Source organism: Poecilia formosa, unplaced genomic scaffold (assembly GCF_000485575.1).
Source record: "Poecilia formosa unplaced genomic scaffold, Poecilia_formosa-5.1.2 Scaffold61, whole genome shotgun sequence".
NCBI classification, from domain to species: Eukaryota; Metazoa; Chordata; class Actinopteri; order Cyprinodontiformes; family Poeciliidae; genus Poecilia; species Poecilia formosa.
This window is the reverse complement of record NW_006800000.1, coordinates 2,021,415-2,039,846: the sequence shown is the minus strand read 5'-3', so window position 1 is coordinate 2,039,846 and position 18,432 is coordinate 2,021,415. Positions and strand designations below refer to the sequence as shown.

Sequence of the window (18,432 nt, the reverse complement as noted above, 5' to 3'; positions counted from 1 at the left end):
GTTTGGTTGGTATGGTGACGTTAATTTGCCCCGTCCTCTCTCCTGTACCCAACAACCTCCCAGTGCTTGAGTACAGAGACAAACTATTCGCTCACTCAAACCAAAAACCTGCCACTAAGGAAAGAATCCACAATCAAGGTATAGTGAAACTGTTGCTTCCCCTCCTTTCTAACACATCTGTAGAGCCTCAGCCTCTCTGCTCCCTCTAATCAACACAAACGCTCACTAACCAGGTCAAATAACATGGCTCATTCTGCTGCACAGCTCTTGCTTAGACCTTTGGGTAACATCCTGCTAATCATGGCTGACTTTGCGGCTGCTCCTCTGGGAGCTGTGGTTTTTCACAAGCAACAGTGGCTGCTTTCATGTGGTCTTTTTCTGTTGTTCATGTCTTGGCTCAGCATTGCTGTGGTCAGCTACGAGCCGGGTCCAAAACGACAAGGAGAGGAAGCCATTTGTCATAAAACAAGACTCAAACGTAATGAAAATCCTGCAGCTCAGAGAAGACACGTCAACTTAGCAAGCAAGAAAGGTGCATGCCAGGGAATAGAAATCCTGCAGATATATTTGCTGTATGTGTGACGCCAGTGTTTTTCTGTTTATAACTGAGCTCACATCGGCATCTTAACCCTGTCATCAGGGCTGGCTTCAAATGTAAACAGTTAGCTGATTGTAGCTATGAAAAGTTTTACAGAGAGCTTATAAAACTCGATATGTTTCAAAATAAACTTCAGCATATTTTGAAGGGATTTTAGTTTAAACGATTAAAAGCTCCTATAAAACGTGTCTGCTTTAAAGCGTTTGGAAAAATGAATGAAATTCAAAGGGACTGAAAGTGATTTTTGTGGAAAAAAAAAAATCACTTCTCTCAATGGTGATTTACGATGTTTGGACATTATGGCATGCTGGCTATTGTAGAAATTGGTTCGTAGACTTGTTGACTCGCTAAGAATTCCAGCAACTTCTGCTTCTAATATCTCAGATCCGCACAGGCAACTGCTTTGCTGGCAGACACTGAACATTAAGGTGTTTATATAATCCAAATTGAACGGCTGTGCATGTGAATGCAGTCTGCATGTCGTACGTTATTCATTATTCAGTCGTAGTGTATTTGACAGCATGTGTACATTAGTGTCATTCAGACAAGCCGGCTCCTGCATGTGTGCGAATGTATGTGACTTTTTTTTTTTTTTTTGCAGGCATGTGGGCCAGTCTGCGTTCAAGCGGCAGACTCTCTCAGCACCCGTCACAGGGCGACGTGGGCGCCAGACTGGCAGGGAAGAATCTGGCGCCCCCTGCAGGAAGCAACAGTCTGCAGGCTCAACTCCGAAAGCATCGAGCCGCCTTTTACATCTTCGGAGAAAAGTCACATCTCAGGGTGAGAAAGAGAAAACCAGAAGCTTCGATAAGTTTTATTTCTCACAAATATTTGTAGCTCATTCATGCTGTTTTGACCTAATTTCTCCTTTTATATGACCCGTGAACACAGGTTCAAATATTTCTTTTAGCTGTTTAGGTCGTGGTGGTCACATTGTTGTCGTGATCTATAGAAATCATATTCCTTCCCTGCGATTTGACATGTATGTTTCTGTTAATGTTTGCCTGAAAACTATGGCAGAGTGTTTAAGTAGCGCAGCATCCAGAACATTTAAAGATGATCTATTGTGCTTCCTTAAACAGTTAGTACAGGTCTATGGGCAAGTGAAAATGGCTGCAAACACATGCGCAATTGTACAACTAAACATATTTGAAAAGCAGAAGTGGAGCCTCCACCATAACCAACAAGAATGCATCAAGTGGTTTCTGGATAGTAAGTCAACAACCAAACACTTCTCTTTTCCAGCAGCCATTGTACAGCACATACAGTGGTAAAACCAGCTGGCCAAACATGCTGGAGCTCAGCTTGGGTTGCCAGGCAATGGGCTGGGCTCAACTAGGGTTGCTAAGTAACAGTGTAGTGCCTGTCAACTGTGACTTAATAATTGGGAGGTCTTTTTTCTAAGCGCTTGGGTTGTTTTTAGAAGCAGTTTAAAGTATAAAACAGTGCAAAATGTGAATTTTGCAAAGTTGCATAATGTTCACCTACCATAGTTTACAGTTATGGTAAGTATTGGGAAATTACACCCATCAGCTATATAATACTGTACCGGAGTTCAGGTGCTTGTTAACTCAAACTACCAGCAAATGACAAATTCAGATGATGAAACTTAGGTTTCCTTAATACCACAATGACAAATCCATAGCATTTAAATTTATCTTGTTCTTGCCTTTGATTGTGAACACAACACAGGGACTCAGACTGGACTCCTCCCTGAACTGTGAACTGGTGCCGGTGGAGTTTGCAGACGCCCGTCAGGTGAAAGCTGCATTTAAGAAGCTGCTGAGGGCCTGCGCCCCCAGCGCCCCCTTTTCCGACTCGGAGGACTCCTTCCTCAAAGCCCTGGAGGAATCTGAGTGGATGCTGCAGGTGACTGACAGCCAACACATCTTCAACACAGATATTCACTTGAAGTCCGGCTGAAAGTTATGTGGGAAGGAAAGGGTCATCCTGTATAGCAGATTCACATCATGGATAAATTATGTGAATAAATCCACTCTGAAGCCATTTTCCCAAAGGAAACACATTCTTAAAGCAGGGCTGAGAGCATGCTAGTTATCTGATTGGCCCCCTGCAGCCTTGCACTTGGCACACAACACAATCTGTGGGAAACTAGCAGCGCTGAATGAGTCCTTTTCCCCCAGACCGAACACGGCAGCATGTCCATGGTGGATAAATGTGTCTATATTTGCTCACATGCACATATGTCAATGTCTCACAGCTTCACAAGATCCTGCAGCTGGCCCTGTCTCTGGTGGAGCTTCTGGACAGCGGCTCGTCCATCCTGCTCAGTCTGGAGGACGGCTGGGACATCACCACACAAGTGAGAGAGCTGCATTAATGCCTTCGTGAGCGACACAAATAAACGCATGCAGATGTGAGGAAGAGAGTGAGATCAGTTGATCCACAAAGACTTTTGGCAGATCTCTGCTGATTAAGATCTCAAGTGAGACACCCAGTTTCCATGTGCTGTCCACATTACAGTGAGGATTTGTGTGATTTGATTAGTGCTGCGAGTGTGTTGTGAAAAAAATTTCTTTGGTTTAAATGCCTCTTTGAATCATTTTGGTTCCTGCTGATTGTTTTACGTGTGGAGAGCTTCCCATAAATCGTTAGCTTGCGCAGCCATGCTGAGGAGTCCTGTCGTGTCACACTTTGTTTCTGAGTAGCTTATAGAGATTGAAAGCAGAAACAAGTACCTTCACACCGCACCTCAGAGGCAGCCATGTGTGATTCATAAATATGCTGTTTCTCCTCTTCCCGCTCATCCTCTGATCGGCTGCGTCTCCGATATCCAGATATGATGATAAACTCTCTATTTCAACCTCGCTTCACTAAATCAGTCATAAATCTAATCTTGGTTTCTGGGCTCATGGTTCTGATTTTGTAGGTATGTAAACATGTCTAAGTGCGGATCTGTTGTCGGTATCTTAGCATTTTTTATTTGTTTTCTGAGCTCATGTTTTCCATGGTGACCTGCGCTCATGCAAGTCTCCTGATGTGTTTATGAGGCTTGTAAGGCCCCAAGCTGCTTCTCTGAGGTTCCCTCATGTGCGGCACGTGTTCGGCCCTGAGCATCTTTCTCCATGGGCCGCCGGCTCCAGCAGGCCAGATCCAGCTCGGCCCCGGCACCAACAAATGGGATCCATATGCTTTGGCTCTCCCTGCCTCACTTCATAGGCACCCAGCAGACGGGATACAGAACTGTCTTTGCTTTTTTTTGTTTTCTGTTTTTTCTTACACACTGTTCATCGCACTTCTTCAGAGGCTTCGTTTAGTTGCCAAAGCTAAAGATACTTTTCACTACTTAGGGCAGGGTCTTCTAGTAAACCTCACAAGGGAAAGCCTAAACTTTGTTTCTTGCTCATTCGACACGCGTCAGGGCTCATTAGCTCAGAGGACGCGGGCAGGGAAGCAGGATAACCACACAGCATGTATGGACAAGTGGTTCTTAATAGTTGTTTAGTAAAAATTGGACAAGTGTGCCTCAGTGGTTTCGAATATAAATATTGTTAAATTAGCTTTTGTTTTTATTTTTTTAAGATGATTGTCAAGCCCATATTTAGTCATCAAGAGCTTCTTTGCTTTAAACTGCATCCTTTTCCAACACACCTGAATCAAACGGCAGAGTCCCCTCCTCAGCGTGTCATTCAGCTTTGCAGACACCTGGTAACAAGCTATTCATTTCGTTGGTGTTGGTAATGGATGCATCTAAGGTTTGCATGATAGTAGCTCTTCCGGACTGGACGTAGGCACCTCTGATCAAGGCTGTGTGACGGCGTTAGGTTTGCTGAGAGCTGCGGGTGCGGCTCAGCAAATTGATACATCACAGGTTCTGCATAAACGTAATAAAACAGCTTTCGGTCTGTTTGATTAGTCCAGCGATGAAGAATGACTTTTGATGGTTATCAGGACTTTGCCTGTCTATGTAAATTACAAAAATACACTAATAACCTTGATATATTTCTGAATAGCAGTGTTGCATAAAGCATACATCATTTACAGATTGTTTTTGAAACGATCTCTGGCAACAGAGAATAAAAATTAATGTGAAAAATTCAGTTACTTCATTGCTATGATATGTTCATTGTGCATTGCCATTTTATTGGGCTGTAACATCAAGAAAAGAGACATGACCACAATACTTTATGTGCTCAGCAAGAGATGTCAAAGTTCCACTCATTTCAATTTAATCATTTAGCGCGACATCAGCGTGAAGGAATGCTCTGATTTTCTTTTAAAATGCTCTCTCAGGATCAGATGTCAGAACTGCATGTTGCATGGTGGTCAGTTCATTGTTTGCATGTGCAGTTTAGGGTTTTGGCAAAAATAGCTGGTAGCTAAAATACTAATTTGAAGTTCGACCAAATTTTCTTTTTCTTGTGTCTTTAGAATTTGCGTACATGCAAAAAAAAAAAAATATATATATATTTCTAAGTTGTATTTTTTTTCCTCCAGGGACTTTCTTTCCCACTACTAGAGAATTTATAAATCAAACAATCAGCAGTGATTTAATAACATTAAACATCTCATGTAAATCTCTGCAAACGCTCTGTCTACGCTGATGAAGATTCACCTAATGAAACATCCTAATGAACCGGCCTTTAAATTAACTGATTTTCCCCACACTTGGTCCCTTGGTCCCTATTCAAACCGGGATCACATCGGCTCAACTTTCTCACATTTACAGTATTGCAACACACTTTTTAAAATATGTCAGCATAAATGGCAGAGTTAACAACTTGATCCTTGTCTTAATTCCTGAATTCTTAAAAGCTAAAAGCGCCAAATCCAACGTGTTGCATGAAATACAGAAGTTGACATCTCTAGCATAAAATTGAGAGCAACTTATCTGTACTTCATTCAGCCTTCCTGTTTTCTGCTTATAGTTAAACCCTCTTTGCTCTCTCCTAAATAGACCCCGTACATGTCCATGGTTCATTTTTATACGTTACCTTGTAGGAAACAGTTTCCTTTAATTGGCTTTTTATAACTCTGTGCTCAGTCTGACTTCATGTTTAACTGGCAGCATTTAAGTTTTTATTTTTTTCAGTATTGTAGTGTGTGTGTCAGCCTGACCTGACAGTAACCAGATGCTTTCACTGATGGGAAAAGAAATAAGATTCTTAAATTTCCCACTAACCTTTCCTGAGTCGGGGTCGATTTGACTTTGCATTTCTAATGAGAACCTGAAACCGTATTATGCAGGTGTGAAAGTATTTACCTTGAAAATGGTCGATCTGATGAATGCTCTGATCTTTGTTATTTTTTGTATCTGTTGTTTCTCTTCTCAGGTTGTTTCGTTGATCCAGCTGCTGAGCGATCCCTTCTATCGAACCCTGGAGGGTTTCCAGGTGCTCCTGGAGAAAGAGTGGCTCTCCTTCGGCCACAAATTCAGCCAGCGGAGCAATCTGAGTCCCAGCAGCCAGGGCAGCGGCTTCACTCCCATCTTCCTGCAGTTCCTGGACTGCGTGCACCAGGTGAGCTTCGCTCCTCTCCACCGCAGAGCCGCCGAACCTTCCAGCATCTCCTCCTCGGCTACGTGCCTCTCCTCAGCTTTCCCTCCGTGGCTCTTAACTTCATTCATGACTTGCTTGTGAGCTCATAAGATCCCTCAAAACTAAGTAGACAAGTTGAGCTTTTCAGCTGTCATTAATTAGATGTTTGTGTAACTAGGCACCTCTCAGAGCTGCATGTGTTACAGTTTATTGCACCTAAGCGTGTGCAGAGAGGCTGCTACCCAGATGCTCCGTAACCTCGGTGATCAGAGATGAACTGTCTGTTCTCGCGTGTTTCAGTGTTCGCTTTTTGTTTAAAGCCGCATGTGGAAGATTGCAGTTTTGGGGATTGAAGAAAGGAAGAGGGGAGAACTTCAGGCATTGTGGGGGCGGGTGGGAGGGAGGGAGGGAGGAGGAGGGAGAGGCGCAGATTTAAGAATGAATCCCCCACAGCTGAGGACCAGAAAACTCTGTCCTCTCAGAAATGCAAAATTAGAAGAATGCTGTGGGTTTTTTTTTGTGTGTGTGTGTCTCCTGAGGTCTCACAGACCCACTCCCATACACTTACATCAACGCATAGTTTCTGCATTTGTCTTTTGAAAGTGTAGGCTTGGCAAACGAGACGGGTTGGCGGCGTTTCTGGGGTCTGGAGAGTTATAAACAGGGGAAGGGAGAAGAGATTCGGACAAGAGCTGAAAATAGAAGTGCCTCATCTCCAAAACAGCTGTTGTTTTTGCCAGCAGACCCAGGTGGCCTCAAATATTCAGCGCTCTTGTCGGCCACCTCACCCTTCTGGATGGGAACAATAGAGCCACAGTCCAGTCTGGACTGTGTCTGCGGGTGGTGATATTACTGACCTCTGAAGGGACAGGAGACGCTCCTTCCTGTTTCTCATTTGCACGCTGGAGAGATGTGAAGCCGATGCACAAAGAGGCATCTCAGCTGTCCCACACATGGAGACACGCACAAGGACTTTCCCTCCCGGCCTCTAGCTGTCTTAATCTCTTCTTCTTCTTCTTCTCTTTTTTTTTTTTCAATGTCCTTGCAGATTCTGGACCAACATCCTATGGAGTTTGAGTTTAATCAGTATTATCTAAAGTTCTTGGCCTATCACCACAACTCCAACCGCTTCAAGAACTTCCTGTTGGACTCAGACTATGAGCGCTTGGAGCACGGTCAGTGTCATTAAAGTTTAAACCAGGGAAATGGGAAAATAATTTATTATACTGAACTTTGTCACCCAGAAACTGAGTTGAAAACATGAAAACAGTCTTGGACAGCCACAGGTGTCAACGTTACTGTCACAGCTTCGCAAAAGTATTCACACCCAATTAACATTTTCCTTTTTTTTTTTTTTTTTTTTTTTGTCATGTTAAACCCTGAAACTTGAATGTATTTTATTGGGGTTTTATGTGATAGATCAACACAAATCAGTTTATCAATACACAGTGGAAGGATAGCAATAAATAGATACAGCGATATGTTATCAGTGATAATCTTAAGAGGTATTTTAGAGAACATTAGTGAATAAGCAAGGGAGGCACGGGAGAAAGGTCGGGGAGAAAGTTGTGGAAAAGCTGAATTAAGTTTTAAAACGATAGCACCGGTCATTGTTTTCCTTTGGAAGGATGTGCCTTGGTAGGATGAGACCACTGTATATTGTTTTGGTTGACATGCAAAGTGCTAAGTGGAGCAGAAATCTAAAACAGCACATCGGCCTTAAACCAGGGGGCTGCAACATTTTACAGCCTAAAGAGTCATTTCTGCTCTCAGGCCAGCCGAATAAAACTTTAGCGCTGCAAATGTCACAGGGCTTTTTGAAAAGGTCAGCTCATAAAACTGTAAATAAATATCTACTCTCGGAATTGCGTGGTCATTTTTAAAGAACCACAATTTTATTCCTATTTTTTATGGCTTCGTATAAAGATAAGCATCAAATTTAGCAACAAAAAGAGGTTGGATCACTTTTCTGTGGGATGGAAAATGAAAAGAAAAACCAAAAGCATTTCGATTCCTCATAATTTCCAACAAACAGATCTACAAACATATTACATAGTTTTGGAATGAAACGCATTCCTTCATTTCAACACGAGGGTAATGTTTGAAACCCTGTAAAATACACCGAAGTTTGAGTTTGTAATTTGAAAAAATTCAAAGTGTAGAAATATTTTGATTAGGTTGATTAGATGCACTGAATTTCAATGCACTATCAACTTTTTATCAGTGCATTCTATAAACTTTAATAGGTTGTTTTCGTGTGTTTTTGTGGTATCACTGCTGGTTCTTTTGTTTATTTACTTGGTCGTAATAACTCCCACTTCAAAGGGCATTCCCATTTCTACAAACCCGCACACTGATTGCTTTCCTCCAACTTTTATGGCGACCTGTTTGTTGTTTTGCGTCAGCTGAAACGATCTCCTGCAGACTCACGGGTTGGGGAATTCATCTGCTCCACCTGCTTCTGCTTTAAACAGGGTTGCTGTTTGAGGACAAAGTGGACAAACAGGGCCGCAGAGGCATCTGCATCTGGGACTGTATCAACAGGATGCACCGGAGGAGTCCCATCTTCTTCAACTACCTGTACAGCCCCTCGGAGAGCGAAGTGAGTCTTTCTGCTTCCCGTCGCTGCAGAAACCAGCGATGGTAAAATAAATGGGGAAACATTACAGCTTCAGCAACAGTGAAACGAACCACGTGTGTCTAATTTAATTGACAGCATTAAGTTAAGTCAGTTGCAGCTCAGCAAACGCTCAAATTGGAGCTGTTCGAAGTGCAGTTAAACAGCGAATAAAAGCCATTGCCACATTGTAAAATGCTTCGTTATTTTTCCTGTTTTTTCGCGCAATTCAAAACTAAACTTAGCAAAGTTTTAAAATGTTGCTCAGGACTTCTCGGTAAATCCAGCTGCTCGTTATTTTCATATTTACCGGTGTAAACCACGTGACTGCATCTAAATGATTAGAAATATGTAGGTGTCTGACAAAAGCCAGTCCCTGTGTGGGGATTCATTTATCACATACTCATCTCTGCAGCTGTTAAGGATTATTTTATGTTTACCTACAGGTAAACATAAAACTCCTGATGGGACTGTAATCTCGGCTCTGCTAGTTTCATCAAACTTAAAAAGAAACCATAACTTTAAACAAAACTGATTGAGTGCGTCGTCCTTTTGAAGATGAAACATTCTAGATTTTTCCCTCTAATCCCTTTTTACGCCGGTCTTCTTGACAGCTTTCTCTTTATCTTCTTTGACGAACTTTTGGTAACTTGAGTTCAAAGCCTGATTTTTAATGGACCTCAACAGCACAAACAGCTGCTGTGTTGCAGCTGGCCATGAATTACTGACACCAATTGGTTAAGAGTGCTTTAAATCAGCATTTTAATCAGATCCTGGGGATTTGACCACATATTATTTTTGTGTTTGACTCTTGACGTAATATCCTCTGTTGACCTCTTCCACTGCATCAGTGTCTAAATATCACAGCTTATAAGTCTTGAAATGATTTCTGGAGAAATAGTTGCCCTTTATCAGACAGAACTGAGCTTGAAATGATAGAAAACATTATGTTTTTCATAACTGGGAGGTTGGTGATTGTGATTAGAATGATGATAGAAATAAAGTCTACTTGGTTTACAAACCCCCCAAAAGTAAAGGTTTGGTTTGGATTGTCCAAACGGGAATGTAGTGGGACAGTGCTTGTCCACGTCCTTATTTAATGTCCACTTTGATTCACGGATTAACGGATTTTGGTCATTTTAAAATGCATGGATGCTGGAGGCTTCATGTGTGCTATAATGTGAGTTTGTTCCAGCTCTCCTTGACAATCCAGCTGAGGAAATCCTTCAGATTTTTCTTCACAGATTGTTAGATAAAATTTATCTGGTAAAAATTAAAATAGGTACATAAAAGAACCTTGGAGTGTGATTTAACACCCGTATGCAGATGACTCCCTGCTGAGCTTATGCAGACAGTATCAGGTTGGACTCTATAGAGTAACCTACACTGCTCTTGTTGTGCAGGTGATCCTGAAGCCGTGCGTCAGCATCCCCAGCCTGACTAAGTGGGACTTCTTCACAGAGGAAACTCTGTCGACTGGACCATGCTACGACTGGAGGATGATGGCGGTGAGGTCAGAGAGCACGGAGGAGGCAGACGCAAACAGCAAGAGGAGGATCGTGTGGCCGTGTTACAGCAACGTGAGCAGTGCCCAGCCGGACGCCATCACCAAACTTCTCACTGTAAGCGTCTCTTCCCGACGTCTCAGGTTTTAGCTTTTAGGCTGCTTTCCTGACGCTTTGGCAATTTGTTTGGTTCTGCAGGACATCGAGAGGCTGGAGGGAGAGCTGAACCAGGGCCCTGAGAAATGGCAGACGACTCTGGAGAGAGTCCGTCTGAGCATCCTGGAAGATCTCAAGCAGGAAGGAAACGTGCGTCTTTTTAGGAAGAGATGACTCGTCTTATTAGGCAAAACTACGAAGCGATGTAACGTTTTCTAAAACCTGTACGCACGCGTGCGTTTCTCTGCAGCTCCGAAAGCAGTCGCTGTCCCTCTCAGGCCTCATTCCCACGTCCAGCCTGCAGGCCTTCCAGCGCCGCTCCATGCTGCACCTGCCAGACAGCGGCCTGGGCGACGACCACAGCACGGCCACGGCCAACGGGATCAACCGCCGCGCTGCAACGCTTTACAACCAGTTCACCCCCAAGAACGAGGAGAACAGGTGGGTCGTGAACTTCCTGAGCTCCGAGACTAACGAGAAGGAACACATCTGATTCACTGGCCGAGGGGCCGGTCCAGATTTGGAAGATGATTCAGCCCTCCGGTATGCTCCGTGTCATCTTTGTGAGAATTGTCTGTACTTTCGCTTAAAATCTGGGTGTGTGATTTTTACAATTACAGAGAGGTTAAAGTACAGTCTCTTGGCTCAGATGTTGGGATATTTTCTTCTGGACTGAACAAACAGTCATTAAAATCCACTTTATGTCCGTTTTCTTTTCTTTTTTTCTGATGGTTTTTGCATCTGCGCCTCATTTTTCAAATTCCAAATGACGTTCTGACAGATGACTTTACAAAGATGAAGTGATTCAGAAACCTAACATCATCACTGCTGAAATGCTGTTCCTTATTTCTATTAATGGGGCTCAAAATGACTCAGATTTGTCCCCATTGTGCAAATGAAACAATGGAAAAGTGAAAAACAGAAAGTTGTTTACTCAGGGTTTGTTGTCCCACTGATGGGACTTGCTCTCGTCCTTCTCCAGGTCTTACGAGGGGATCCTTTACAAACGCGGCGCTCTGCTGAAAGCCTGGAAACCTCGGTGGTTTGTGTTGGACGTCACCAAACACCAGGTGAGGCGGGGCGGCTTCCTCGTGGCGCTGACGCTCCGACCGAACACGGAGCAGCAGGTTAATTCTGATGCCTCCACAGCTCAGATACTACGACACAGGCGAGGACACGAACTGCCGGGGCCACATCGATCTGGCCGACGTGGAGTCTGTGACGCCGGCCGCACCCACCATAGGAGCCCCCAAACACATCAACGAGAAGGCGTTCTTTGACGTGAGTACACGTCGATGTTTGGAAACGACTCGAAACGTTTTGATTTAACGGTTGGACACTCGGTCTGCTTTTAATCTCGTTGATTTGTGATGAAGTGGAAGAATTTTGACGTAGTTTTCTTCCTTCTTATGCAAAGCACGAATACCACTTGTAATGAAACAGCCCACAGCATGATGCAGCCACCTCCATGCCGGATGGTAGCTTCTAGAAGGATCAACTGGACAATAAAAAATTGTCTCATTATTGCGACAAATGATGATATTGTTGTTTTTGAGACCATTTTCAAGTAATGTATTGATAATGGCGTAATAATGCAAATTTGCCTTCTGAACTACTAGTAAACCTTAATTTTGCACAGAACACTCCACACTGGAAGTGGAAAACATTTTAAATGTGCAAAATAAATTGATCACGCGACCAACTGGTTAATTCATTAGGTGCTTATTGCGACGGACTTAAATCTGACAGTAATGTGTCGGATCGTAAACGGTTCCTTGAACTCAAGCGTCGCAGAGCCTAAATGCCAACGTCAATTTATTTACATGGAGCATAAAAACAACAGACATTGACCACGCCAGATAACAACAATAGGAACAAGAAAAAGATATTTAAAAGTAAGGTAAAATACACATTTTCTCCATAAACTGTTGCTGTAAAACAATCTCAAACTCTGATAGAATCAAATGTCAAAGAATAAGAATCGGTTCAGAGCAAATATTCAAGTCTCAAAAGTCTTGGCTGTCCGTGAAGAGATGAGCCATTCCAAAGTTTAGGAGCATAAATTGCAAACGTTCAATCACTTCTGAATTTTAGCTCGGGTCTAGGAACATCTAAGAGGAACTGGTTGGTTGAACTAAGCGCTCCTACTGGAGTATATGTTCAGAAAATCACAGAGATATCATATGATGAGTCTAAGCCTTTTACATTTTTAAAAGTAAGAAATAAAATCTTAAAAGTCCATCCTCAAACAAAGAGGAAGCCAGATCCGGCTGCTGCATTTTGGATGGTTTGCAGGTGATGAAGAGACAAATTATGAAACCCTTTTCTTAAGGTCTCTGTTTGGGAGATATGACTTCATGTTGTCAATTTGTCTCGTCCTAAAATATTTCAGGCTTTGGCTTTTCTGTTCATTAAAAGCAGCAGAAAAGAGCTTTGAATGATTCTGCTCAGCAGGACATCAGCTGAGGAAATACAAGCGAATACTTCACATTTTAGGTTTGACTCATCTAGACTGAAAAGAGGCTTTTTACTCTCACTGCTGCACTAATGTGATCAGAAGACTCTCTACTTCACAGAACTTCACTTCATAGAAAACATTTGAATCGCTTAGTAATCATGTAACTTCATCATCTGCTTGTGTTTATCTTGTTTTGGATCAATGTAATAAAGAAGAATCAGGCCGTGGAAGTGTTTTTCCATGGATAAATGTGTCAATTTTATACATTTTGAACTTTAGCTGAAAACCAACAAGAGAGTCTACAACTTCTGTGCTTCCGATGCGCCCAGCGCTCAGGTGTGGATGGACAAGATCCAGAGCTGCGTATCCGACGCCTGAACGCCAAGCTTTAAATGACATATCGGCCTCGTCAGAGGAGGAGTCGTGTGGCTGAGAGCAGCTCGCTTCGGCAGCCCAAGTGTCTTTAGTTTAAGGGGACCACAGCGAATAAAGTGCCTGACGGTGGAGGATCAACTTCCTGCTTCTCCGCCTGCAGCCGCCCGGCCGCCATCACCCTGCAGGTGGAGCGCTTCGGCCTCAGCTCTCCACTCCCTCTGATCGGGGAGCAAAGCAAACATAAGCTGACGTTTTTAGAGACTGTGCTACCAAGGAAATGTTAAATTTTTTTTTTTAAATATATCATAGCTATATCACTGGCCATTAAAACTGTGGGTTCAATTTTAAATTTAGAGGAATATAGAAAGTAGCTCGTAAAAGATTTTTTATCAGATATTTTACTACAAGTAAAAAGGTTATTGCTGCTTAAAGTATAAACCGCCAAAAACTCAAGATTTTAATGCACAACTTTAAAAAAAAAAAGCAATTTGTTTGCACTTAGCTCTAAAGCAATGCACTCTTTACTAAATATTGACTTTCTAACAGATGCAAACAGCCAGGCTTCAGGCATTATACAGTGTACATGTGATCGTGATGGATTAAATGAAAAGAATTTGCACAGAGGTTTCAAAAGGTGTTTTTTTTATATATATATATATTTAAGTACGTGATGTTTTGCTATTCTGTTGAATGTTTTAACTTCTCACTTAACTTTGACGTCTCATGCAATGTAAATTATTTTTTATTCAATGTCTTACAGTGCAAGTGTCACTTATTTTTCTGTAAATACTTTTATCACATTTTATTTTATGTCCTGTCTTCTCTGAGCAGGATTTACTTTTCTAAATTTAATTCTGACGTGTTTGTTCTTTTTGTGACTTTACTGATGAAACTCCCTGAATGTTCCCTACTTGTGGTGAAATGTTGTGAATGAAAATGACCTTATGTTATTGCTGACATTCTCCAGGCAGTCTCTGTCTCTCCTAAGGGCTTTTTAATCAATCTTTTGTGCAGTTTTCTGATTATCTGCCCTATGTCTTTACAAGAGCAAGCACATGAAGCAATTCAAAGATGTCAGAGGTGGGGTTTTTTTTTCTTACTTCTTCTTTGTACCATGTTTTGTGACGACACTAAGTTTTTGCAAATAAATCGAACATACTTGAGCCTTTTTCAGTATTTAGAGTGCTTCTTCCCTTTAACTGCGAATCAAAGATGCTCCACCAGTCGGTCAAAGCAGGTAATGAAGGTCTCGGAGACGCTTACCAGAGCTTAATGGCGGGCTTACAGAAGATGTGAATCTGATGTCGGCTTCAGTTTTATTAGCGAACAGCCATGTTTTCTCTGCTCACTTTCCACAGCGCATAAGGCTTCCCTTCATTATTGACTGGATAGCCAAACAAGAGATAGAAGTGTTGTTTGGGATCAAATGAAAGTATTTTGGTTTTTGGTCATTCTTGGCGGGCAGCCATGTTGCCCTTTTGTAAAAAAAAAAAAAATAAATAAATAAATCTAAGATTAACGGTAGAATTTGGGTCTTGTGTGGGCCTCCTGAGCCTAGAAGATTTGTGATGGGTTTCTACATTTGCCTACAGAATTTTAAGCTTTTGGTTTTGTTTTATTCCATTTTGTAACATTTCTGAAGCAATTTCTAAATTTCTTCAGTTACGCTGACAGCGTAGCGTCCACTCTGGAATTTTGGGGGGTTTCCATGTCTGTGTTCACTGCCAATATTGTAAAAGGTGGTCGGTAAGAAAATAAGTTTGTGTGTAGCACATTTAACTCATGGTAATTGGAAGTGCGTTACAAAAACGACTAGAACATTTCTGAAGAAATTTAAACGGGGGAACCCAGCGTTCTGATGCTAAAAATTAGCATCAATGCTAAGTTTAGCTAAAATAATATTAATAGCATGTGGAGAATCACAAGCATATTGACTAAGATGATCTTACTCCATTCAGTATGTTAAAACTACTGTATAAGCTAAAATTAGCCAAAAAGCTAATGTTAGCCTAAATGCTGCGAGGAACATACGGGTATAACTAGCATGTTTGTTACATTGACTTCCTCCATTCAGTGTGCTAAACATGGCTAATAAATAAGAAAAATTGCTAAAAGCTTATTTTAGAGAGAAGGCTAATAATTGAGGCTTTTTTTTATTTTCAGTAAGCTTCATTTTAAAGGGCCACACTAATCCCATGTTGGGTTAAACCAGTCATATCGGTCACATTCTGCTCAGCCCTCCTCTGTCAGTGTTCCACCATCACTGTAGCTCACTGTAACTCCATATGATCTTTGGTTTTTCTGCTTTATTAAGTAGTAATTATTTGCTAAATATGAGCTGTACCTACAGTCCTACATGTAGAAATTGTTTCCTCCCAGAGCAGCCGATGTGACTTAAGTGAGTCATATGATACACAGGAAAACTTCCACTATTTCTAGTTGCCATGTTTTTTCTCTGACCTCTTAGAAACAATTCAAATTTAATAAAGATATTCTCTTTATTAAAGGTAACCAAACACCAAGTTGTTCTTTCTGTTATGAATACAGGTTTCTCCCCTTGCCAGAGGTGGATGTGGTTTGGGGCCTGAGCTCATGGCGTTTGGCGCCTGGTTGGCGGATCAGAGCAGCTCTCCTTCAAGGCTTCACTCGGAGGAGGAAGCTGAGGTCAGAGGGAGATCGGGTGTTTGTTTTGTTTTTTCTGGAGGGATGTGGTGGGTGTTTTGTCCCACAGTACAATCGAACAGCTGCCATGTAGCGGCAGCAGGTGCAAAGCTTCATCAGCCTAACATCTGGGCAGACCTTTTGGCAGTTCCCTCCATTTTTTCGATGCTTCCTTTCGGCACGGAGATCAGGCCCACAAACGGAGGGATGCAGCGGATGTTGTCCTGCAGGATTGCGTGGAATGGCATGATTGGAATTATTTTCTCTTCGAATTGGAATTGGTGGTTTCCCAAGAGTCATTTCATCCAATTTTTGATTCTCCATGGCTGCACTAGCCTGACTGGATCAAACCACACTGATTTAGATTAGCTGTATGAAAGTAGGACAAGATGAAAGAAATTTCTTGGTTACATAACCCATGACGTGAGTTTAGGTGCATTACAGCTCCTGCAACTGATTTCTCCTCTGATGACAAATTACTTATGAAAGCCTCCATCATCCCAAAGGTCAGCAGTGTTTTAGCATGCATATCTGTAATGGTAATCTTGTGTAACTTGGCCGCATTTTTTATTTTTTATTTTTTCCTCAAGGTTCAGTGATTTGCCTGAGTTGGCTGGAAGCGTGCCGCTCTCAAATAAAAGAAGACAAATCAAAAGCAGTCTATAAATTCAGGCCTGCACGTATCTGCTTGTTTTGGATCCAACACTCTTTCAGCGCAGTCACAGCTGTGCAATTGGATAAAACAACTTGAAAAACAAGCTGACTGGCCTTTCCGCGGACCCCCAAAAATACCCCGCTGACACGTAATATTGATTTATTTCATTGGTCCTCTAAGTCCTATTATCCTAGTAACCCTGTGGCTGCAGTGAATGCTAGATGTGTTCTCATTTCCTTTGGGCGTCAGCAATATGGGCGATAGGATTCAAAGATGCTGAGGGTTTGCCTCTGCGGGCACCTGCTCTGACCCTAAAAGCTAATCGCACGTCATTTACTCCCATTGCAGAAATCAGAATGATGTCAGCTTGCCAGCACATGGGGGTCTACTCAATGCACGCTTCGGCCGATGAGCCGTTCATCCGTGCACAAGAAAAGTTCAATTAACCATTCAATTTGCACTAAGGGGGGTTAAAAAATGAAGATTTCCAAAGCAGCTTGACATTTTTTTCCCCCCTCCAAAAGTCCAGCACTGTGAGGAGCCATCTGCAAGACATTTCTTCACACTATCCCATAAAAATTTTCCAGTTTGGACCAGGATGTTTTGGATGGAAACCAGATGAATTGGTCATGGGCATTAGGGCTACTTTTCGTACACATGGGGTAAGGATGAGACAGTTAGAGAAATTCTTAAACCTGGAATGTGGAAGGCTTGTGCAATTTAGCTACGGAGATCAGAGACTCCCGATTCTGAGAATAGTTTTTAAAATAAAACAAACAAAGAAAAAAAAAAAAGGTTGCCATTTCTCAGATTCTGAGATATAAATACCTCCTCAAGAAGATATGTGAACAGTAAATCTGTTTAGAAAACACACACACAGTAGGATAGTTCTTGAAAAACACTGCAATAAAAACAATTTCAACAAAAACAGGCTTTTTTTTTTGTTCTTGTTGCTCTGTAAATCAAGCAAACAAGAACCAAAAAATCTTTCCATCATGGTGAATCTCAGCAGCATGAGCTCAGACACTTGGGCAATCTGTCTCTGTATCTGATCTTATCTGTGCGCTGCCGGTGTATAGATGCGTGCATGGTGTCAGGTCAGTGGTGTGAATGCAGGTTCTTATCTCGTCTCCTGCTCTGTCAGCTCTGAACTCGACGTGAACTCTGTTTCATTTCTAAGCCGTCTCTCTCGAAGAAGAAGAAGAAGATGAAGCAGAAACAGAAGAACAACAGGCTGACGTCGGTGTTGCACTGACTGAAGAAGCTCATTGTGCAGCCTGGCAGACACGAGTCAAAGCCAGTGCCCAGCTCTGACAGCTTCACCCAGGTACAATGCTCCTGTAACCAAAGCGCGACGGCGCGGAGGACAAAACTTGAGACGTGCGTGAGGCGAACAGAGGCCCTTTGTTATCTCAAAGTGGTTTGTTTTGACACCAGCATCTTACTGCTGCACGTCGCGTGCATTAGGGGAAATTAATCTCGCCGTGCGATTACTGGAACAATAAGCCAGATTATGCAGCATCTACCAAACTAACGTGACGCTTTGTCTCGCTGATATCACTTTCAACATCGGGTGTCATCAGGTTCCCCTCTGAAGATTTTGATCCACCTGAGTGAGTGGAAGTGGTTTTAAGTGAGGTAATGCAGCCTCTCCTTCAGCAGGTTGTGTCAGCTCCTGTATCGGTTTGTCTCATGAGATTAGGGCACATCTTACATCAGCGCCTTTTAGAAATCTGAACCGAGACGATGACAGAAGGTGCTCAAAGCTTTCAGATGTTGATACATCTTGTTCCAGACTCAAATAGAAGAAGAAGAAGAAGAAGAAGGACATCTTTTAGTCCTCCAGGAGGAAAACACTGAGAGAGATGCCAAATTGTCTGGATGATTTTGAACTAGACCGGAGCATAGG

General features: G+C 42.3%; 1 protein-coding gene across 1 annotated transcript; it reads left to right on the top strand.

The window, feature by feature from the left end:
• Positions 1–6: 6 nt before the first annotated feature.
• LOC103139463 (myotubularin-related protein 13-like) lies at positions 7–14,375 on the top strand. The gene is made up of 13 exons (XM_007554099.2): positions 7–138; positions 1,200–1,378; positions 2,291–2,467; positions 2,820–2,921; positions 5,893–6,078; positions 7,145–7,271; positions 8,571–8,698; positions 10,117–10,335; positions 10,417–10,524; positions 10,625–10,815; positions 11,357–11,444; positions 11,524–11,655; positions 13,112–14,375. The coding sequence occupies exons 1-13, from the start codon at positions 12–14 to the stop codon at positions 13,208–13,210; spliced, it is 1,863 nt and encodes a 620-aa protein (XP_007554161.2). The 5' UTR covers positions 7–11; the 3' UTR covers positions 13,211–14,375.
• Positions 14,376–18,432: the final 4,057 nt, after the last annotated feature.